The sequence below is a fragment of the Pseudophryne corroboree genome, chromosome 9 (assembly GCF_028390025.1).
Source record: "Pseudophryne corroboree isolate aPseCor3 chromosome 9, aPseCor3.hap2, whole genome shotgun sequence".
NCBI lineage: Eukaryota > Metazoa > Chordata > Amphibia > Anura > Myobatrachidae > Pseudophryne > Pseudophryne corroboree.
Window position 1 is genome coordinate 59,119,080 of NC_086452.1, and position 25,258 is coordinate 59,144,337.

The 25,258-nt window shown below is 47.0% G+C and overlaps 1 protein-coding gene across 4 annotated transcripts in view; it reads left to right on the plus strand.

The window, feature by feature from the left end:
- Nucleotides 1-25,258, plus strand: part of LOC134957448 (uncharacterized) — a 167,215-nt gene that overhangs the window by 106,406 nt on the left and 35,551 nt on the right. For all 4 annotated transcript variants that reach the window (XM_063939384.1, XM_063939385.1, XM_063939386.1 and 1 more), the window contains 4 exons: nt 7,268-7,490; nt 7,572-7,682; nt 9,756-9,904; nt 14,123-14,255. In XM_063939384.1, coding sequence (XP_063795454.1) covers nt 7,268-7,490; nt 7,572-7,682; nt 9,756-9,904; nt 14,123-14,255 — 616 coding nt within the window. The remainder of the gene's footprint in view (nt 1-7,267; nt 7,491-7,571; nt 7,683-9,755; nt 9,905-14,122; nt 14,256-25,258) is intronic.

Below are 25,258 nucleotides of genomic sequence, written 5' to 3' on the forward strand. Positions count from 1 at the left end.
ATTTCTCTAACGTCCTAGAGGATGCTGGGGACTCCGTAAGGACCATGGGGATAGACGGGCTCCGCAGGAGACATGGGCACTTCAAGAAAGACTTTGACTCTGGGTGTGCACTGGCTCCTCCCTCTATGCCCCTCCTCCATACCTCAGTTTGATACTGTGCCCAGAGGAGATGGGTGCACTGCAGGGAGCTCTCCTGAGTTTCCTGTAAAGAAAGTATTTTGTTAGGTTTTTTATTTTCAGGGAGCCTGCTGGCAACAGACTCCCTGCATCGAGGGACTGAGGGGAGAGAAGCAGCCCTACTCTCTGAGTGCAAGGTCCTGCTTCTTAGGCTACTGGACACCATTAGCTCCAGAGGGATTGGTACGCAGGATCTCACCCTCGCCGTCCGTCCCAGAGCCGCGCCGTCGTCCCCCTCGCAAAGCCGGAATATAGAAGCCGGGTGAGTATGAGAAGAAAAGAAGACTTCAGAGGCGGCAGAAGACTTCATGATCTTCACTGAGGTAACGCACAGCACTGCAGCTGTGCGCCATTGCTCCCATACACCTCACATAGTCCGGTCACTGTAAGGGTGCAGGGCGCAGGGGGGGCGCCCTGGGCAGTAATATAAACCTCATTTTGGCAAAAAGATAGCATATATTCAGCTGGGCACTGTATATATGTATGAGCCCCTGCCAATTTTACATTTTAAGCGGGACAGAAGCCCGCCGCCGAGGGGGCGGGGCTTCTCCCCCAGCACTCACCAGCGCCATTTTTTCTCCACAGCACCGCTGAGAGGAAGCTCCCCGGACTCTCCCCTACTTATACCACGGTAGACAAGAGGGTTGAAAAGAGAGGGGGGGCACATAATTCGGCGCAAATTACATACAGCAGCGCTACTGGGCAGACATTAAGTTACTGTATTATTCCTGGGTTATATAGCGCTGGGGTGTGTGCTGTCATACTCTCTCTCTGTCTCTCCAAAGGGCCTTGTGGGGGAACTGTCTTCAGAAAGAGCATTCCCTGTGTGTGTGTGTGTGTGTGTGTGTGTGTGTGTGTGTGTGTGTGTGTGTGTGTGTGTGTGTGTGTGGTGTGTCGGTACGCGTGTGTCGACATGTCTGAGAAAGAAGGCTATGTAGGAGAGGAACAGGAGCAAATGAATGTGGTGTCTCCGCCGACAGCGCCGACACCTGACTGGATGGATATGTGGGAGGTTTTAAATGCTAGTGTAAACTCATTGCACAAAAGATTAGACAAGGCTGAAGCTTTGGGACAGTCAGGGCCTCAACCCATGCCTGATCCTATGTTGCAAGGACCGTCAGGGTCTCTTAAGCGCCCACTATCCAAGATTGTTGACACAGATACCGACATGGATTCTGACTCCAGTGTCGACTACGATGTTGCAAAGTTACAGCCAAAATTGGCAAAATCCATTCGATATATTATTATGGCAATAAAAGATGTTTTGCACATCACAGAGGAACCCCCAGTCCCTGACAAGAGGGTACATATGTACAAGGGAAAGAAGCCTGAGGTAACCTTTCCCCCCCTCACATGAGCTGAACGAGTTATGTGAAAAAGATTGGGAATCTCCAGATAAAAGACTGCAGATTTCCAAAAGGATTCTTATGGCATATCCTTTCCCATCAACGGATAGGTTACGATGGGAATCCTCCCCTAGGGTGGACAAAGCATTAACACGCTTATCCAAGAAGGTAGCCCTCCCGTCCCAGGATACGGCTACCCTCAAAGATTCTGCTGACCGCAAACAGGAGATTACCCTGAAGTCCATTTATACACATTCAGGTACCTTACTCAGGCCGGCAATTGCGTCGGCCTGGGTGTGTAGTGCTGTAGCGGCATGGACAGATACCTTATCTGAGGGGATGGATACCCTCGATAGGGATACTATTTTATTGACCCTGGGGCATATAAGAGATGCCGTCCTATATATGAGAGATGCTCAAAGAGACATTAGTCTACTAGGTTCTAGAATAAACGCTATGTCGATTTCTGCCAGAAGAGTCCTATGGACACGGCAATGGACAGGTGATGCCGACTCAAAAAGGCATATGGAGGTTTTACTTTACAAGGGTGAGGAATTGTTTGGGGAAGGTCTCTCGGACTAGTCTCCACAGCTACAGCTGGAAAATCGAATTTTTTACCTTATGTTCCCTCACCGCATAAGAAAGCTCCGCATTATCAAATGCAGTCCTTTCGGTCACAAAGAAACAAGAAAGTGCGAGGTGCGTCCTTTCTTGCCAGAGGTAGGGGCAGAGGTAAGAAGCTGCACAACACAGCTAGTTCCCAGGAACAGAAGTCCTCCCCGGCCTCTACAAAATCTACCGCATGACGCTGGGGCTCCACTGGCGGAGTCCGGCCCAGTGGGGGCACGTCTTCGGAATTTCAGCCACATCTGGGTTCACTCCCAGGTGGATCCCTGGGCAATAGAAATTGTTTCTCAGGGTTACAAGCTGGAATTCGAAGAAGTGCCTTCCCGCCGATTTTTCAAATCGGCTCTACCAACTTCTCCCCAGGAAAGGGAGATAGTGTTATCTGCAATACAAAAATTGTATCTTGAACAGGTGGTGGTCAAGGTTCCCCTCCTCCAACAAGGAAAGGGATATTACTCGACCATGTTTGTAGTTCCGAAACCGGACGGTTCGGTCAGACCCATATTAAATTTGAAATCCCTGAACCTATACTTGAAAAGGTTCAAATTCAAGATGGAATCGCTAAGAGCGGTCATTGCAAGCCTGGAAGGGGGGGATTTTATGGTGTCCCTGGACATAAAGGATGCTGAACAGCGTGACATTTTCACTGAAGGTGTTACAGCAACACGGCTGGATTCTCAATATCCCAAAGTCGCAGTTGGTTCCTACGACTCGTCTGTTTTTCTTGGGCATGATTCTGGACACAGACCAGAAGAGGGTTTATCTCCCGATAGAAAAGGCCCAGGAACTCATGACTCTTGTCAGGAACCTTTTTGAAACCAAAACAGGTGTCAGTGCATCACTGCACTCGAGTCCTGGGAAAGATGGTGGCATCATACGAGGCCATTCCCTTCGGCAAGTTCCATGCGAGAACTTTCCAATGGGACCTACTGGACAAGTGGTCCGGGTCACATTTACAGATTCATCAGTGGATCACCCTATCCCCCAGGGCCAGGGTATCACTCCTGTGGTGGCTGCAGAGTGCTCACCTTCTCCAGGGCCGCAGGTTCGGCATTCAGGGCTGGATCCTGGTGACCACAGACGCAAGCCTCCGAGGTTGGGGAGCAGTCACACAGGGAAGAAATTTCCAAGGTCTTTGGTCAAGTCAGGAGACCTGTCTTCACATCAACATCCTTGAACTAAGGGCCATATACAACGCCCTACGTCAAGCGGAGACTCTACTTCGCGACCAACCGGTTCTAATCCAGTCAGACAACGTCACAGCAGTGGCTCATGTAAACCGCCAAGGCGGCACAAGGAGCAGAGTGGCAATGGCAGAAGCCACCAGAATTCTTTGCTGGGCGGAGAATCACGTAAGCGCACTGTCAGCAGTGTTCATTCCGGGAGTGGACAACTGGGAAGCAGACTTCCTCAGCAGACACGACCTACATCCGGGAGAGTGGGGACTTCATCAGGAAGTCTTCGCACAGATTACAAGTCAGTGGGGACTGCCACAGATAGACATGATGGAGTCCCTCCTCAACAAAAAGCTACAGAGGTATTGCGCAAGGTCAAGAGACCCTCAGGCAGTAGCAGTAGACGCCCTAGTGACACCGTGGGTGTTCCGGTCGATCTATGTATTTCCTCCTCTTCCTCTCATACCCAAGGTGTTGAAGATAATAAGACAAGGAGGAGTGAGAACAATCCTCATTGTTCCAGATTGGCCGCGGAGGACCTGGTATCCGGATCTGCAGGAAATGCTCACAGAAGATCCGTGGCCTCTTCCTCTAAGACAGGACCTGTTGCAGCAGGGGCCCTGTCTGTTCCAAGACTTACCGCGGCTGCGTTTGACGGCATGGCGGTTGAACGCCGGATCCTAGCAGAGAAAGGCATTCCGGTTGAGGTCATCCCTACGCTGATAAAGGCTAGGAAGGATGTAACGTCAAAACATTATCACCGTATATGGCGAAAATATGTTTCTTGGTGTGAGGCCAGGAATGCTCCTACGGAAGAATTCCATCTGGGCCGTTTCCTTCACTTCCTACAATCTGGAGTGAATTTGGGCATAAAATTAGGCTCTATTAAGGTCCAGATTTCGGCCTTATCCATTTTATTTCAAAAAGAATTGGCTTCTCTTCCAGAAGTTCAGACTTTTGTAAAAGGAGTGCTGCATATTCAGCCTCCTTTCATGCCTCCGGTGGAACCTTGGGACCTTAACGTGGTGTTAAGTTTTCTGAAATCACACTGGTTTGAACCACTTAAAACGGTGGAGTTGAAATATCTCACGTGGAAGGTGGTCATGTTATTAGCCTTGGCTTCGGCTAGGCGAGTGTCGGAATTGGCGGCTTTGTCACATAAAAGCCCATATTTGGTATTCCATGTGGATAGGGCGGAATGGCGGACCCGTCCTCAATTCCTACCAAAAGTGGTTTCATCTTTTCATATGAACCAACCTATTGTGGTGCCTGTGGCTATGCGTGACTTGGAGGATTCCGAGTTACTTGATGTGGTCAGGGCTTTGAAAATTTACGTGGCCAGGACGGCTAGAGTCAGGAAAACGGAGCCGCTGTTTGTCCTGTATGCAGCCAACAAGATTGGTGCCCCTGCTTCTAAGCAGACTATTGCTCGCTGGATTTGTAACACGATTCAGCAAGCGCATTCTACGGCTGGATTGCCGTTACCGAAATCGGTCAAGGCCCATTCCACGAGGAAGGTGGGCTCTTCTTGGGCGGTTGCCCGAGGGCTCTCGGCACTACAGCTGTGCCGAGCTGCTACTTGGTCGGGTTCAAACACCTTTGCAAAATTCTTTAAGTTTGATACCCTGGCTGAGGAGGACCTCATGTTTGCTCAATCGGTGCTGCAGAGTCATCCGCACTCTCCCGCCCGTTTGGGAGCTTTGGTATAATCCCCATGGTCCTTACAGAGTCCCCAGCATCCTCTAGGACGTTAGAGAAAATAAGATTTTAAACCTACCGGTAAATCTTTTTCTCGTAGTCCGTAGAGGATGCTGGGCGCCCGTCCCAAGTGCGGACTACTTCTGCAATACTTGTATATAGTTATTGCTTCAATAAGGGTTATGTTATGGTTGCATCGGTCATGTACTGATGCTATGTTGTTTTTCATACTGTTAACTGGGTAGTTTATCACAAGTTATACGGTGTGATTGGTGTGGCTGGTATGAATCTTGCCCTTGGATTAACAAAAATCCTTTCCTCGTACTGTCCATCTCCTCTGGGTACAGTTTCTCTACCTGAGGTCTGGAGGAGGGGCATAGAGGGAGGAGCCAGTGCACACCCAGAGTCAAAGTCTTTCTTGAAGTGCTCATGTCTCCTGCAGAGCCCGTCTATCCCCATGGTCCTTACGGAGTCACCAGCATCCTCTACGGACTACGAGAAAAAGATTTACCGGTAGGTTTAAAATCTTATTATTGTACTGTACTGATTACTCCCCTCACTGTAACATCTGAGGCCGGGTACTGGTCTGATCACCTGTGCTATCCATCTGTTATATTGTAGTATACTGATTACTCCCCTCACTGTAACATCTGAGGCCGGGTACTGGTCTGATCACCTGTGCTATCCATCTGTTATATTGTACTGTACTGATTACACCCCTCACTGTAACATCTGAGGCTGGGTACTGGTCTGATCACCTGTGCTATCCATCTGCTGTACTGTACTGTACTGATTACACCCCTCACTGTAACATCTGAGGCCGGGTACTGGTCTGATCACCTGTGCTATCCATCTGCTGTACTGTCCTGTACTGATTACTCCCCTCACTGTAACATCTGAGGCCGGGTACTGGTCTGATCACCTGTGCTATCCGTCTGCTGTACTGTACTGTACTGATTACACCCCTCACTGTAACATCTGAGGCTGGGTACTGGTCTGATCACCTGTGCTATCCATCTGCTGTACTGTCCTGTACTGATTACTCCCCTCACTGTAACATCTGAGGCCGGGCACTGGTCTGATCACCTGTGCTATCCGTCTGCTGTACTGTACTGTCCTGTACTGATTACACCCCTCACTGTAACATCTGAGGCCGGGTACTGGTCTGATCACCTGTGCTATCCATCTGTTATATTGTACTGTCCTGTACTGATTACACCCCTCACTGTAACATCTGAGGCCGGGTACTGGTCTGATCACCTGTGCTATCCATCTGCTGTACTGTACTGATTACTCCCCTCACTGTAACATCTGAGGCCGGGTACTGGTCTGATCACCTGTGCTATCCATCTGCTGTACTGTACTGATTACTCCCCTCACTGTAACATCTGAGGCCGGGTACTGGTCTGATCACCTGTGCTATCTATCTGCTGTACTGTCCTGTACTGATTACTCCCCTCACTGTAACATCTGAGGCCGGGTACTGGTCTGGTCACCTGTGCTATCCATCTGTTATATTGTACTGTACTGATTACGGAATGCGTCAGGATCCCGGCAGTCAGGATAGCAACAGTCAGAATGCTGACGGATCCCTATGGTAAGTACTGGGGTTAGGGGTAGGGTTAGGCACTAGGATGAGGGTTAGACTACAGATGAAGTTAAGGTTAGGCTGTGGGGGGTGGGGACGGTTAGGGTTAGGCTGCGGGAGAGGATGGTTAGGGTTAGGCTGTGGGAGGGTGGGTTAGGGATAAGGTTTAAATTCTTACTGTGATCCGTCAGGATTTTGACCGTCGAGATGCTGCTGTCCGCATCCTAACCGTCAGGATTTCTTTCCCTACTCCTGATTACACCCCTCTCTATAACATCTTAGGAAATATGCTTTATCTGTCTTTCTCAATATAATTAGCATGAACGGTGTCTTTGAATCCAGACTTACATGCTAGAACTACACATTTCAGTGTGTGTGTGTGTGTGTGTGTGTATATGTGTATATATATATATATATATATATTTATGACACATCTCTCCAACTTACCTTTTATCGCTTGCACAAGTCTCTGGTTAAATGCTTACAGTTATTGAGACATTAAACGCTCTGTAATGGATTGTGACACAAGCAGCCTTGTTCATTGACTGCATCCCCAGCCAAAGGCTAGTAGCACTATGTTATTTCATACTGTCTTATTGCATTCCTGTGAATATCCATATTGCCTAGACTGTCTCCTAAATGAATCTTTGCTTTAGGGTCCGGCCGAGCTCCTCCATCGCTCTAGTTATGGAGCTTCAAGCTGCCGGAGGTTTTAATCTGTACGGTCAGGAAGTTCAACACATGTCTCCATCCGGATGGACAAAGCTGGACCTGTTCGATCATAATAATCAGGTTCTAAGTGGCCGATGGAAGCTGCCTGTGAGGGCGTTACCACTCCGGCCAGGCCTGAGCATGGGACAGCTCAACACAGTTCCACAGGTAGTACGCTCCTCACCAGGCCTGTTACATGTGACTGAATGACAGCGGTATATGATACTTATTATGCTGGTGTGTCCACAGGTTGGGAAGGCAGAACTTTATCTTCGTGTTATCAATGCCAGGGACGCTGAACTCCAGTCAATGGCAGAGATAGATCCCAGGAATTCCTCGCGCTACCACTATCCTCCAATGGTGAGTTACAGTTATGTGACATCAGAAATACGCAATATGTAATCGATAAAAGTAATATAATGATTGACCTAGTGGATTGTATGACATAATTGTCTCATCTAAATGTATTTTGGTTGACGGTGTCTCAGAATGGTGCCAGGCAGACTGCTCAGTACTGCCTTCTATAAGAAGCAATATTGGTCTGATTTGGAGGTGATGCAGATCATGTGCGGCTGCGATTACTCACAGAATCGCAATTGCGAACATATGTAAATAGCAGTGTAAGCATTCCCCTCGTATTCCTCTGTGTAAGCAAGCCCTGCGATGCCACCTTCCTTATCTGAGTATTGCTCAAGTGCGCTTGTGGATGCTGTCACTCCACCATCAGTCACAACATCGAGTCCTTGTGCAGCCCATGCCTGGCGCAGGGTCTCCCTTGTAACTTTCTTAAGATATGGCCACTGTGGTTACGGTACTGCAGCAGAGATCACAGCTGCATGCCAAAACACATCCACGCCACTCCCATAACACGCCCATGCGACTCCCATAACACGCCCATGCCACTCCCATAACACGCCCATGCCACTCCCATAACATGTCCATGCCACTCCCATAACATGTCCATGCCACTCCCATAATACGCCCATGCCATTCCCATATCACGCCCATGCCACTCCCATTACTTGCACGTGGCACTCCCATAATACACCCATGACACTCCCATATCACGCCCATGGCACTCCTATTACACGTTCATGCTGTTCCCACAACAAGCCCATGGCACTCCTATAACACGCCTATGGCATTCTCAAAACACCCCATCGGCACTCCCATAACACACCCATGGCATTCCCATAACACGCCCATGGCACTCCCGTAACACGCCCATGACACTCCCGTAACACGCCCATGGCACTCCCGCAACACGCCCATGGCACTCCCGTAACACGCCTGTGAAGATACCGGGTTCCAAATCACTCTGGCACGGTGGTAGGTGACAATCCAACAGTGGTTTATTGAACAGAATGGGTTATAAACAGCTCAGCACACCTCTGTAATCCAATTCCACACGACAATTCCCACCACAAACTCCTGACAGAACATTACTTCTTAGTCTTGGAGCAGAGAATCTCTCTTCAGCTCTCTGGGAAGCGCTATTTATACCCCCAGAAGCTTCATATTGGAGGGGTGTGTGTGACTTCTTTGTTTTAGGATCTTAGCATTGGAATACAATACATATTCTAATGAAGGTGATTAAAACGGTCAGAGAGACACCTTGTCTGGACAATAGGGAGTAAAACAAAAGGGACAATGGTACCTTAAATGATTCAATCTTTAAGTGTAAGTAAACAAAAGGAAACTCTAATGCTAACAGGAATAATCCACATACAGTGTAACAGATAACATAACCCAAGGCATACATTACAATATTAAGGCTGATTTAAACACAGTATGGGGGAGCAGGAACATGCTATGGGGGTAAAAAGTACATACATTATTTGACAAGGGAAATGAGGCATAACTACATTAATTGTCACAGACCTCTCATTTCCTCACAACGCCCACGGCACTCCCGCAACACGCCCACAGCACTCCCGCAACACGCCCACGGCACTCCCGTATCACACCCACACTCAGATCTTTTATACCACACCCCATTGGTCCACGTGTCGTCAGTAAAGGTTTCCTAGGCTTTTTGTGCATGTGCTGTATCAAATAATCACGCGTCTGCGCACACATCGGTAAAGATTGTTCCCAGGAGAAATGTGGAAGTATAGGTGGGCACTTAGTAACCTGCAGCCCCTAAATCCTGGGCGCATGATGGGATAGGGATTGGGGCATAAATACATCTGAGATGTCCCAGAATTTGATCACCTTTCTCCTACAATTAATCAGGAGATCATACACATCCCCGATAAGGCTACAGACCCAGCTTGCTGAGCCCAATCTTTCTTTCCACACAATAAACTGTATCTTATTAGAGCAAAAAATAGTTGTTGTTGTTGTTGTTGTTGTTGTTATTATTGTTTTAACTCTTTACGCCCCAGTGATTGAACCCTCTGCAGTAAATGCTCTTTTCCTGTCACCACACAGATGCCGGGTCCAGCCGTCTCCATCAATGATAACCCAGCGCCATTTCCGGCTCAACAACCCCCCAACTCATTTTACCTATCCTCTTACACCGATTATGTCGATCCACCTCCAGTCCAAGAATTACCAAACCAGCAGATTACCAGTCAGAGGTGAGACCACGACTTCCAGGCCCGATCTATGCAATTCTCAGTGACCAAATATAGTAATTACAGACTCCTGGACATCAGCACAGAAATATAAATGCAATTATATGGGTATTAGAAGTCACAGAGGACTTGTGTGACCATATAAAACCATGAGGCTGACGGTTGTGTTCCATGCTGGTAACAGGAACCTGAAGTGACTTCTAATATTGCCGTAATATGGTGCATTGTTCTTTATTGATACACAAGAATCCTAACAAACACTGGAGAATTCATATTATAAGTGATGACATCAGAAGTGAACACACTGTTTATACAGAAATTTCTTACAGTAGTTTACAGTCTAACACCATCACTTGCGTATTATAATACAATGTATTTCATTGCCAATGCTGGATCAGATAGACTGCGTCTTGTTACTGTGTTGTAAGCAGGGGCGTAGCCAGAACTTTGGGGACCCTATAGCAACATTTTGAAGGGGCCCCGTCCCATATGCTTCTAGACAGACACTTCCCTGCAGCAGTAGTTAATTTTATGCCCTATAATAATTCCCTAGTTCTTTTTTTGAACCATAGTAGAGCCTTATTTAATGTTATGCCCCATAGTAGTGCCCATGTTTATTTTATGAATCGTAGTAGTGCTTAAGTTCTCCCTATATCACATTTCAGAGCTGCCAGTACACATTATGCCGCACAGTACCCCCAATTCACATTATGATATAAAGTGCTTCCCGTTCATATTGTGCCTCATTACAGTGCCCCTGTTCATGTTATATAACATAAAAATGCCCTCCAGTTCATTTTATACCACACTACAATGAGCAGGTCCAAGGGCACACCTACATATATTGCAGGCCCCAAGGAAAAAGTTTGAAAGGACCCCTACGTACGACCCAATGGCGAAAATGTATATAACACATGTAACTTTGACAGGGAAGGTGGGCCCCTCTCAGCTCTGGGCCCCATAGCAGTTGCACTGCCTGCACCTATGGTAGCTACGCCCTTGGTTGTAAGAATCGTCAGACGCAGTCAATAAAAGTTGTACCAATAAGAATTTATTCCTGTTTATGTCTCAAGCAAAACATTTTATTTTTGCATTTTGCTAGACTCTGTAATTTCTGTTCTGAAAATATTCAGAATCCAAATAAAAATTGTATTAATAAAAACATCAACCAATGTCAGAGTGGGTTTCCTTCTGTTTCTCTTAGAGGGAACGATCAGCTGTTATTTTGTTAATGAATGTGTTAAACGTAGGAATTGGGAAACGCTGACCATTTGGAAATCTGTGAATTCAGTAACAGATTACGGTGGATGATGCTATAAAATGCCCGGCTACTACCATCCGGGGTGCTGTGGAGCTCAGTGCTATCATCACATCGGACTATGGGAGTGTATAGATTGTTTATGGAGAGTGCTGGAAGTAGGAACGCCTACAGATCAAGTGCAGGGATAACACAAAAATAATAAGGGTTAACGCACTTTCTATTTGTGAACAAGCTTAGAAGAATGGAAGGTCTTCATAAACAACTCACATTATGTTAAATAATCCAATGTCCGTATATTTCTTTTTTATATCCCAAATCCTTAAAAATTCAAAAACTTGTTTATTGTTCCCAAACCCTCTGGCCTCTGCCGCTACTTATGTTTTGTATAGGCCAGTTGGACGTTGGTCCTGTTACCCCTGTGATCTGTGATGTGCAGTGGGCTTTCCTTTAGGGATGGCCATCGACCATCGATGATTCCTAATCATCGATGGTTTATGGCCTATGGCCTATGTCGAATGCTTTTGCCATCGATGGAAGCGAACCAGATGGTTTCCCTCCATCGATGGCACAGCATAAACTAATATTTAATTTTTTTGGCACGGTGGTGGGACACGAAGCTTAGCTCCACCCCTGACACACACCAAGCCCTACCCCTGTGTTTTTATTGGTCCACGGCCCAGCCAGCACCTTTCAGCAGTGACCATCGAGAGGTGCAAGCCATCGATGGTCCGCCATAGATGGTGTATGTGCCATCGATGGTTATCGCTGATGGTGTCATCGATGGTCACCATCGATGGACAGCCCATCGATGGCCATCCCTACTTTCCTGTACAGTGACTGGGCGGTAATGAGGGAGTGTGGCTAAACGGTGACTGGGAGGTAACAAGGGAGTGGCTAAATGGTGGCTGGGAGGTAATGAGGGCGTGGCTAAATGGTGACTGGGAGGTAAGGAGTGGGGGGCTAAAAAGAGACACGGACGTCTTATGGGAGTGTTGCAGACGTGATGCTGAAAGTGGCTACATACAAAGACACTGCACCACTCACATTGGATGCCATACTCAGATGAAGAAGCTGCACCTGAGCAACTTTCAATGGTGTGACCTATGGTGGAGTCTAAAGAGGCACCAAGTGGTATTTCTGCACCTATGGATGCTGACAGTGGGAGTCTCGGTCCTTGCACATTGGGACACACGGATGTACCCCAGGGAAGGACTCCGTAGCAGCATTAGCATAAAGTCACAGACACCACTGCGACAAAAGACACAAGGACGGACACAACTGCGTCTGACTCAGAATTGGGCCCTTCATGTAGTAATGTCACATATTCCAGCATCCAGCAAACCACAGCAAACTCTAAAATCCATATTAAGTCCATGGAAGTGATTACTCTGATTATGATACAAGTCTCTTTGTCTTAGCGAGTTGTGAGAAATGCAGTGAAGCCATCAATTAGCATAATTATTCTAAAACTATGGAAATATACAGCATGGGACTGTGACATTGGCTAGAACCATGTAAATACATTCATGTTCTTCTGGGTAACATTTCTCGTCCACCTGAAATCACTGTATTGTATCTACTAGGGAGTCCACTGATGGCTTCAGATGTCGCTGTGGTTCTGGAGTAATGACTAGATAACGAACACGTGGACATCTCTTATTTACAATGTATAATTCAAGTAACCAAAGAGCTTTGCTGGATAGCATTGCTTATTTAAAGTATAAAATGTGTATACCCCTCTAGATACGTAGATTTTCATCATGACTTTCATAACCCATCCCAACATCTAGCTAGCATTGTTTTGGATACTGGAGTAATTGTACTATTTACTCCAGACGTCTCATAATGGGCAATAAGCAGGGCCATCTCAACGTAGAGTCACAGTGGGCAGCTGCCCAGGGGCTCAACGATTCTAAGGGCCTCCCAGCAGTGGTGAGGTGGTGCCTCCAGAGCTTCGTAAGATAAAATCTAAATTGCAGTATAGAAATTAAGCAGCCAGTATTTACCATGCACAGAAACAATACAACCCACCCAAATCTAACTCTCTCTGCACATGTTACATCTGCCCCTCCTGTAGTCACAGCTACGATCAGGCACCCAGACATGCGGGGGGACGCCCAGCACAGTGCTAGTCCGCCCCGCATGTCAGTACCACCCCCACCCCACCCCTGCAGAAATGCAAAAGCATCGCACAGCGGCGATGCTTTTGCATATCAGGAATTACTCCCGGCCAGCGCAGCTCCTGCGGCTAGCCGGGAGAACCTCTTCATTGCCCCGGGTCGCAGCGACTGTGTGTGACATCACGCAGCCACCACGGCCCGCCCCCCCCCCCCAACGGTCTGGCCACGCCTGCGTTGGCCGGATCGCGCCCCCTAAACGGTGGCTTAACGCCGCCGTCCAGCCCCCTCCCACCCAGCGACCGCCTCTGCCTCAGAGGCAATCGCTAGGCAACAACGGCTGGCATGCGCAGTTCTGACCTGATCGCTGCGATAAACTGCAGCGAGCGATCGGGTCGGAATGACCCCCATGGTTTTGCCCAATTGTGTGCTTGTTTGGTTTGCTAACAAACCTGAATTAGGCCAATTGGTATTCATACAAATCTCAGACCTTATCAAATCTTTTTTTTTTTACGTTAGGATAGTCTTATGTCCAAGCATCTTTCCATCCCTCTACTGTAACCGTAACCCCATCGTCTGTCCTCTCACCGTCGTCGTCCCCCCCCACCCCTCCTGCTGTAGGAGAAATTTAATTATTGCTGATTTTGTATGTGTGTATTTAAAGGTAGAATGTGCCCAAAAGTCACTTTCCACTGTACAAAGCCCCCTAATACTAGATTTAATGGGGTACTCCTCATGTTTCGGATAATGCACCCCCAGTATTTTAATACAGCTATAAAACAATTCTAATAATAATAAAACAGATTACAGCTAGATAAATGGCTTTGTCTCTGTTTGTTTCAGAGATAACGGTATGGCAGAGAAAGGCGACGTAGAAGGAGGGGACAGATTGGGATTTATTATAGACAGAGTTACGGACGCTCCCCCCGGCGATGCGACACTGCGACTGACCGGATATCACATGGGCACCGGTCGGGTAAGTGCAGCAGCCGCCCGAAAAATATTTCATATGTCATATACAGAATATCCAGTCATTTACTAATAGATTACACAGTAATTTACTTCATCTGACATGAAATATTGTAGTCATAGAAAAGTCATTGAGTCTCTTTATAAAAAATGAAACGTGATATAAACCAATATGTTTATACTGTTATGTAAAACACTTTTTTTTTTCCCAAAACGTTTTAAAAATCAGAATCCGCTTTATTGGTCAGGTATACTTACGTATACAGGTTGAGTATCCCTTATCCAAAATGCTTGGGACCAGAGGTATTTTGGATAACGGATTTTTCCGTATTTTGGAATAATTGCATACCATAATGAGATATCATGGTGATGGGACCTAAATCTAAGCACAGTATACATTTATGTCTCATATACAACTTATACACACAGCCGGAAGGTAATTTTAGCCAATATTTTTTGTAACTTTGTGCACTGAACAAAGTGTATCTACATTCACACAACTCATTTATGTTTCATATACACCTTATACACACAGGCTGAAGGTCCTTTAATACAATATTTTTTAATAACTTTGTGTATTAAACAAAGTTTGTGTACATTGAGCCATCAAAAAACAAAGGTTTCACTATCTCACTCAAAAAAGTCCGTATTTCGGAATATTCCGTATTTCGGAATATTTGGATATGGGATACTCAACCTGTACTAGGAATTTGTCTTCGGTTTGCTATACAACAGCCAAGTAGGTAACAAATAAGCAGGTGGGGGGCAAGTAAAGTCATACAGATAGGTATACCGTAGGGACACAAGTGAGTTACATGTACAGTACGTCTAGTCAGGGGCGTAGCCAGAACTTTGTGGGCCCCATAGCAACATTTGAAGGGGCCCCTGTCCCAATGTTTCTAGAGAGACACCTCTCCACGGCAGTTGTTAATTGTATGCCCCATAATAGTGCCCTAGTTTATTTTATACACCATAATAGTGCCCTAGTTCACATTATGCCACATTGTAAGGCTGGCAGTACACATTATGCAACAGAGTACCCCAATTTACATTATGACAATGTCCACAGTTTACATTTTACAGTGCCCCTAGTTCATATTATGTAACATTTTAATGCCTTTCTGTTCATTTTTTATACCTCCTACACATGTAACGTTAACAGTAAAGGTGGGCCCCACTCATCTCTGGGCCCCATAGGAGCTGCACTCTCTGCACCTATGGTAGCTACGCCCTTGCATCTAGTCAGTCAATGTTCAGGAGTTCAGCAGACGGAACGCTTGGGGAAAGAAACTTTTGAGGTTTCTGGTGGACCCGGCGGGGACGGACCTGTAACGCCTGCCTGAAGGAAGCAAGTTAAACATGCTGTGGCCGGGGTGTAGCTGGTCCTTTACTATCTTTGTTTCCTCGCTTTTTTAGCTCTGGACAGGTACAGGTCCTAGACTGAGGGAAGGTCGGCCCCGAAGTTATTTCTGTGAGCTTGAGGAAGGCTCAAACAGAAATCTGTGGTAAGTGCAGTGAACATGTTAACCCATAGTTCTGGGCACTTATCACGGAATCTATGGGTTCATGAACATTGGATTTACCGCGCGAGGATAAGGGCTTATAATTGAATAGCTCTTTCCGTAATAGTCTGAGGCTACTAGCACTTTACCTCGCACAGTAATTTTCGCAGCTAAGTGACAGGGTGGTATCCAATTAGCGGCGAAATCGATGAAAATGTTCATGCAATTTTTTTTATAATGCAAAAATGTAAGCGAAAACGGCTTTTTGCGGGTATGCATGCTCCTGTTTTCTACCCTATCCTATTCCAAATATGCAAAAACAGGACTTGGGTGGAAAAAAAAGTGAAAAATCAGGGTGAAAATGGGGAAATCAGCCTGTACCTCAAAAAATTCTAAACTAACATAGTATAACACTATAGAAGTGTATTATAGGTCATATTAAATATATTTGGGTTACTTAAATTGGGTCAAAATGGCTGTTAAATGCATTTTATTTTTTATTTTTTTATGGAAAAATAATATAAAAGCAAGTTTTTTTCAGCAAAATAAGTGCTCAAATTGAATACAGGGTACATAAAAATGGGTATAAATATATATTTGGGCCACTTTATGGGACTTTTTAAAAAAGTGTAAACAGACCGACTACTCCCACCTGCAAGCCTAAAAACACTAGTCCCAATCATAAAGCAGCCCAATATACCTATCCTATACCTTGAACCCCAAATTCCGTCACTTTGCAGTTTTTCATCCCATAATTGCCATGTCATTTTTGGCTAATTAAAAATAATTAAAAACTTTGAAGTGCCTATATAGTCATTAGAGAGGGTGTCCCAGGGGTCCGGAACCAAATTCCGATATCTTTACCTTAAAGTAGTGATTATCCCCAACTTTTCACCCGCTCAGAGTAGGTGAAGTGAAATCCGCAGTAAAATTATTGGGTAAATACTTTTCACGGCTAAATGGATAGCGTTTTTTTGTAATTCGCAGTAAAAGTTTATTTGCGCAAAAATGGGTTATTGCGCCTAATAGGATATATTATTGTGATCAGGTGATTTGTAAATATTTTATTATATGTATTTATATGAAAACTTAATAGTAGATTACATATTATAAAACTCTTTTCACTAAAGTAATACAATTTGCTCATTTTCATTATAAATAAGGATCATTTTGCCAATCTCGTCACAAAAAAAACACATTAAATAAGTATGAAAGTAATCTGACCACGGCAACTTTGAACAAGTATGTTTCTAAACTCGCTTTCACGTTTAGGTGAAATTGAGAAATAATAATTTTATTGAAAAACTGTTAAATTCAGTAGATGGAATAGCTGGTCAACAGAGGGGGAGTTTAAACATAGAGACAGTGCTGCCATGACTTTGGCTGGGCCAGGGTGGTGGGTGGGTGTGGTTACTGGAGAAGGTGTGGCTAAGCTATTTTGCTATGCATTGGTAGTTTCTCCTCCCCTGTGGTTCCTGTCTCCTGTTGAGACCTGGGCCAAGGTAATTTGTACCCACTCCCTCTTGGCACCAGGGCCAGATTTCCTGCAAGGCAACCTAGGTGCCCCATGAAATCCGGCCCCCCACAAAATCTCTTCCCGCTTGGCATCTCTTGTAAATCTGAAAAAAAATTAAGGAACAACCAGGGTCTGAGGTTTTAAAAATGAGAGGATTTAGAATGATGGGTCTTATCTGCCGTCAAATTCTATGATTCTATATCATGAATACATTTGTTTTGTCAATCAGAAATCTTTAAAACATTTGTGAATTCCACCTAATGTAGAGGCTTTATTTCATCATTATCAGTCTTGGTAACTGAGTTTATGAAGTTTATGATGAAATCAATGGAGCAATGGGAATTTCTGTGTTCTTCAAAATTACAGCCCAGGCATTTAATGGGGAAGCAGTCAAAATCCCGGCTGTCGGTATCCCGGCAGTCAGAATACCGACCCTATCCTGAATGCCGACACCAGCATTCAGACTGGGTATACCATCCCGACGCCGGAATACCGACAGCTGAAATCCGGAACGAGGAGAGACTGCGCCGAAAGCCAGGTGAGCCGCGCACTTGAGATGGGGGGGGGGGGGGTAGCGTTAGGCTGCGGTGGGGGAGGGTTAGGTTTAGGCTGCGTCCCAGGGGAGTTAGGGTTAGGCTACAGGGAGGGGAGGGTTAGTGTTAGGCTGCGGGGGTGGGGGGTGGTTTAGGTTTAGGCAGTAGGGACAGGGGGTTAGGTTTGGGACCCTATGGGGGGGATGTTAGGGTTAGGCTGTGGGAAGGGAGGATTAGAGGGTTGGGGAGAGAGGAAGACACCCCTTACTCACCCCTGTCGGCTTCGTACAAATTGGGATCCCGGCTTCGTTATTTCGAGTGCCGGGATCCCGGCGTCGGTATTTCGAGCGTCGGGATCCCATGCGCCAGTATCTCATACTGCTCCCATTTAAAGTGCATTTATTTATTATAGTGTCTATAAATAAGATTTTACTCACCGGTAAATCTATTTCTCGTAGTCCGTAGTGGATGCTGGGAACTCCGTAAGGACCATGGGGAATAGCGGCTCCGCAGGAGACTGGGCACAACTAAAGAAAGCTTTAGGACTACCTGGTGTGCACTGGCTCCTCCCCCTATGACCCTCCTCCAGACCTCAGTTAGGATACTGTGCCCGGAAGAGCTGACACAATAAGGAAGGATTTTGAATCCCGGGTAAGACTCATACCAGCCACACCAATCACACCGTATAACTCGTGATACTATACCCAGTTAACAGTATGAATAATAACTGAGCCTCTCAACAGATGGCTCAACAATAACCCTTTAGTTAAACCATAACTATCTACAAGTATTGCAGACAATCCGCACTTGGGACGGGCGCCCAGCATCCACTACGGACTACGAGAAATAGATTTACCGGTGAGTAAAATCTTATTTTCTCTGACGTCCTAGTGGATGCTGGGAACTCCGTAAGGACCATGGGGATTATACCAAAGCTCCCAAACGGGCGGGAGAGTGCGGATGACTCTGCAGCACCGAATGAGCAACTCAAGGTCCTCCTCAGCCAGGGTATCAAACTTGTATACTTTTGCAAAAATGTTTGAACCCGACCAAGTAACAGCTCGGCAAAGTTGTAAAGCCGAGACCCCTCGGGCAGCCGCCCAAAAAGAGCCCCTTTCCTCGTGGAATGGGCTTTTACAGATTTAGGGTGCGGCAGTCCAGCCGCAGAATGTGCAAGTTGAATCATGCTACAGATCCAGCGAGCAATAGTCTGCTTAGAAGCAGGAGCACCCAGCGTGTTGGGTGCATACAGGATAAATAGCGAGTCAGTTTTCCTGACTCCAGCCGTCCTTGAAACATATATTTTCCAGGCCCTGACTACGTCCAGTAACTTGGAGTCCTCCAAGTCCCACGTAGCCGCAGGCACCACAATAGGTTGGTTCACCTGAAAAGCTGATACCACCTTAGGAAGGAATTGGGAACGAGTCCTCAATTCCGCCCTATCCATATGAAAATCAGATAAGGGCTTTTGCATGACAAAAACCGCCAATTCTGATACACGCTTGGCCGAAGCCAAGGCAAACAGCATGACCACTTTCCACGTGAGGTATTTTAGCTCTACGGATTTAAGTGGCTCAACCCAATGCGGCTTCAGGAAATCCAACACCACGTTGAGATCCCACGGTGCCACTAGAGGCACAAACGGGGGCTGAATATGCAGCACTCCCTTAACCAAAGTCTGAACTTCAGGCAGTGAAGCCAGTTCTTTTTGGAAGAAAACGTACAGAGCCGAAATCTGGACCTTAACGTAACCCAATTTTAGGCCCGTAGTCACTCCTGACTGTAGGAAGTGCAGAAATCGACCCAGTTGAATTTCCTCCGTTGGGGCCTTCCTGGCCTCACACCAAGCAACATATTTTTGCCATATGTGGTGATAATATTTTGCGATCACATCTTTCCTAGCCTTAATAAGCGTAGGAATGACTTCAGCCGGAATGCCTTTTCCTTTAGGATCCGGTGTTCAACCGCCATGCCGTCCAACACAGCCGTGGTAAGTCTTGGAACAGGCAGGGCCCCTGCTGTAGCAGGTCCTGTCTGAGCGGCAGAGGCCATGGGTCCTCTGAGATCATTTCTTGAAGTTCCGGGTACCAAGCTCTTCTTGGCCAATCCGGAACCACGAGTATAGTTCTTACTCCTCTCCTTCTTAGTATTCTCAATACCCTGGGTATGAGAGGCAAAGGAAGGAACACATACACCGACTGGTACACCCACAGTGTTACCAGAGCGTCTACAGCTATCGCCTGAAGGTCCCTTGACCTGGCGCAATATCTTTTTAGCTTTTTGTTGAGGCGGGACGCCAGCATGTCCACCTGTGGCCTTTCCCAATGGTGTACAATCATTTTGAAGACTTCTGGATGAAGTCCCCACTCTCCCGGGTGGAGGTCGTGCCTGCTGAGAAAGTCTGCTTCCCAGTTGTCCACTCCGGGAATGAACACTGCTGACAGTGCTAATACATGATTTTCCGCCCATCGGAAAATCCTTGTGGCTTCTGCCATCACCATCCTGCTTCTTGTGCCGCCCTGCTGGTTTACATGGGCGACCGCCGTGATGTTGTCTGACTGGATCAGCACCGGCTGGTGTTGAAGCAGGGGTCTAGCCTGACTTAGGGCATTGTGAATGGCCCTTAGTCCCAGAATATTTATGTGTAGGGAAGTCTCCTGACTTGACCATAGTCCTTGGAAGTTTCTTCCCTGTGTGACTGCCCCCCCAGCCTCGAAGGCTGGCATCTGTGGTCACCAGGACCCAGTCCTGTATGCCGAATCTGCGGCCCTCTATAAGATGAGCACTCTGCAGCCACCACAACAGCGACACCCTGGCCCATGGAGACAGGGTTATCATCCGATGCATCTGAAGATGCGACCCGGACCACTTGTCCAACAGATCCCACTGGAAGATCCTTGCACGGAACCTACCCAATGGAATTTCTTCGTAAGAAGTTACCATCTTTCCCAGGACTCGCGTGCATTGATGCACCGACACCTGTATTTGTATTAGGAGGTCTCTGACTAGAGATGACAACTCCTTGGCCTTCTCCTCCGGGAGAAACCCTTTTTCCTGTTCTGTGTCCAGAACCATACCCAGGAACAGTAGACGCGTCGTAGGAACCAGCTGCGACTTTGGACTATTCAGAATCCAGCCGTGCTGTTGTAGCACTTCCCGAGATAGTGCTACTCCGACGAACAACTGCTCCCTGGACCTCGCCTTTATAAGGAGATCGTCCAAGTACGGGATAAGTATAACTCCCTTTTTTTTTGAAGGAGTAACATCATTTCGGCCATTACCTTGGTAAATACCCTCGGTGCCGGGGACAGACCAACGGCAACATCTGGAATTGGTAATGACAGTCCTGTACCACAATTTTGAGGTACTCCTGGTGAGGAGGGTAAATGGGGACATGCAGGTAAGCATCCTTGATGTCCAGTGATACCATGTAATCCCCTTCGTCCAGGCTTGCAATAACCACCCTGAGCGATTCCATTTTGAACTTGAACCTTCGTATATAAGTGTTCAAGGATTTCAATTTTAGAATGGGTCTCACCGAACCGTCTGGTTTCGGTACCACAACCTTGTGGAATAGTAACCCCGGCCTTGTTGAAGGAGGGGTACCGTGATTATCACCTGCTGGAAGTACAGCTTGTGAATTGCCGCCAGTACTACCTCTCCACGAGGGCAGCAAGCAAGGCTGATTTGAGGTAACGGCGAAGGGGAGTCGCCCCGAAACTCCAGCTTGTATCCCTGTGATACTACTTGCAGAACCCAGGGATCCACCTGTGAGCGAGCCCACTGGTCGCTGAAGTTCCCGAGACGCACCCCCACCGCACCTGGCTCCACCTGTGGAGCCCCAGCGTCATGCGGTGGACTCAGAGGAAGCGGGGGAAGATTTTTGATCCTGGGAACTGGCTGTCTGGTGCAGCTTTTTCCCTCTTCCCTTGTCTCTGTGCAGAAAGGAAGCGCCTTTAACCCGCTTGCTGTTCTGAAGCCGAAAGGACTGTACCTTATAATACGGTGCTTTCTTAGGCTGTGAGGAAAACTTGAGGTAAATTTTTTCCTTCCCAGCTGTTGCTGTGGATACGAGGTCCCAGAGACCATCCCCAAACAATACCTCACCCTTATAAGGCAGAATCTTCATGTGCCTTCTAAAGTCAGCATCGCCTGTCCACTGCCGGGTCCCTGATACCCTCCTGGCAGAATGGACATTGCAATAATTCTGGATGCCAGCCGGCAAATATCCCTCTGTGCCTCCCTCATATATAAGACGACATCTTTAATATGCTCTATGGTTAGCAAATAGTATCCCTGTCCTGACAGGGTAATAGACCACGCTGCAGCAGCACTATCCATGCTGAGGCAATTGTAGGTCTCAGTATAGTACCTGAGTGTGTATATACAGACTTCAGGATAGCCTCCTGCTTTTTATCAGCAGGTTCCTTCAAAGTGGCCGTATTCTAAGACGGCAGTGCCACCTTTTTTGACAAACGTGTGAGCGCCTTATCCACCCTAGGGGATATCTCCCAACGTGACCTATCCTCTGGCGGGAAAAGGTACGCCATCAGTAACTTTTTAGAAATTACCAGTTTCTTATCGGGGGAACCCACGCTTCTTCACACACTTCATTCACTCATCTGATGGGGGAACAAAACACTGGGGTAAATTTACTAAGGTCCCGATTTTGACCGAGATGCCGTTTTTTCATCAAAGTGTCATCTCGGTAATTTACTAAGCAATAATCACGGCAGTGATGAGGGCATTCGTAATTTTTTGGAAGTCCAACAAAAAAAATACAAATGAATACACCATCGGTCAAAACGCGGCTGTTTAAGTATGAATCTCGGTAATTTACTAAGAAGTGCAAAGTATAAAAAAAACAAACACTGCCGTGAAAAATTACAACTCGTAAAAAAGTGCTAAAAAAAAACAGACCTGCTTTTTTTTTCCGTGATTGGATAGGCATGCACGGATCCATGAGATCCGTGCATGTATATCAGTGGGAAGTGGTGGGAAAGTGATTATTTTCTCAATAAAAATTGCGTGGGGTCCCCCCTCCTAAGCATAACCAGCCTCGGGCTCTTTGAGCCGATCCTGGTTGCAGAAATATGGGGGGGAAAATGACAGGGGTTCCCCCATATTTAAGCAACCAGCATCGGGCTCTGCGCCTGGTCCTGGTTCCAAAAATACGGGGGACAAAAAGAGTAGGGGTCCCCCGTATTTTTAAAACCAGCACCGGGCTCCACTAGCTGGACAGATAATGCCACAGCCGGGGGTCACTTTTATATAGTGCCCTGCGGCCGTGGCATCAAATATCCAACTAGTCACCCCTGGCCGGGGTACCCTGGGGGAGTGGGGACCCCTTCAATCAAGGGGTCCCCCCCCCCCAGCCACCCAAGGGCCAGGGGTGAAGCCCGAGGCTGTCCCCCCCCATCCAATGGGCTGCGGATGGAGGGGCTGATAGCCTTTTGTGATAATGAAAAGATATTGTTTTTAGTAGCAGTACTACAAGGCCCAGCAAGCCTCCCCCGCATGCTGGTACTTGGAGAACCACAAGTACCAGCATGCGGCGGAAAAACGGGCCCGCTGGTACCTGTAGTACTATTACTAAAAAAATACCCCAAAAAACACAAGACACACACACCGTGAAAGTAAAGATTTATTACATACATGCACACAAACATACATACATACTTACCTTATGTTCACACGAGGGTCTGTCCTCTTCTCCAGTAGAATCCAAGGGGTACCTGTTGAATAAATTCTACTCACCAGATCCCGGGTCCCAGGGTCCTCGGGGCAACCATTTGTAATCCAGGTACTTGAATAAAATAAGAAAACGGAAAGCCGAGCCACGAACTGAAAGGGGCCCCATGTTTTCACATGGGACTCCTTTCCCCGAATGCCAGAAACCCACTCTGACTTCTGTCTAAGTGGGTTTCTTCAGCCAATCAGGGAGCGCTACGTTGTAGCACCCTCCTGATCGGCTGTGTGCTCCTGTACTGTCTGACAGGCGGCACACGGCAGTGTTACAATGTAGCGCCTATGCGCTCCATTGTAACCAATGGTGGGAACTTTCTGCTCAGCGGTGACGTCACTTTAGGTCAACCGCAGGGCAGAAAGTTCCCACCATTGGTTACAATGGAGCGCATAGGCGCTACATTGTAACACTGCCGTGTGCCGCCTGTCAGACAGTACAGGAGCACACAGCCGATCAGGAGGGTGCTACAACGTAGCGCTCCCTGATTGGCTGAAGAAACCCACTTAGACAGAAGTCAGAGTGGGTTTCTGGCATTCGGGGAAAGGAGTCCCATGTGAAAACATGGGGCCCCTTTCAGTTCGTGGCTCGGCTTTCCGTTTTCTTATTTTATTCAAGTACCTGGATTACAAATGGTTGCCCCGAGGACCCTGGGACCCGGGATCTGGTGAGTAGAATTTATTCAACAGGTACCCCTTGGATTCTACTGGAGAAGAAGACAGACCCTCGTGTGAACATAAGGTAAGTATGTATGTATGTTTGTGTGCATGTATGTAATAAATCTTTACTTTCACGGTGTGTGTGTCTTGTGTTTTTTTGGGTATTTTTTTAGTAATAGTACTACAGGTACCAGCGGGCCCGTTTTTCCGCCGCATGCTGGTACTTGTGGTTCTCCAAGTACCAGCATGCGGGGGAGGCTTGCTGGGCCTTGTAGTACTGCTACTAAAAACAATATCTTTTCATTATCACAAAAGGCTATCAGCCCCCCCATCCGCAGCCCATTGGATGGGGGGGGACAGCCTCGGGCTTCACCCCTGGCCCTTGGGTGGCTGGGGGGGGGGGACCCCTTGATTGAAGGGGTCCCCACTCCCCCAGGGTACCCCGGCCAGGGGTGACTAGTTGGATATTTGATGCCACGGCCGCAGGGCACTATATAAAAGTGACCCCCGCCTGTGGCATTATCTGTCCAGCTAGTGGAGCCCGGTGCTGGTTTTAAAAATACGGGGGACCCCTACTCTTTTTGTCCCCCGTATTTTTGGAACCAGGACCAGGCGCAGAGCCCGATGCTGGTTGCTTAAATATGGGGGAACCCCTGTCATTTTTTTCCCCATATTTCTGCAACCAGGATCGGCTCAAAGAGCCCGAGGCTGGTTATGCTTAGGAGAGGGGACCCCACGCAATTTTTTATTTTTTATTTTACAGTGTTTAATTTAAAAAAAAAAAAAAAATGAACCCCAGCACGGATCACACAGATCCGGCCGAGATTCATTGTAAAAAAGTCGGCAGTGTTTTGCTAATCACTGCCGTAAAAATAAAAAATAAAACACGAATGACATCGACATCGGAACAAAAGAAAAACCCGAATACGACAGCTTAGTAAATCCATCGTAACAAATTCAAAAAGTTGCAGTTTTACACTTTCGATGTCATTCGTGATTGAACTTTGACCTGAAACGGGAAAACACGAATCTTAGTAAATTTACCCCACTGTCTGCT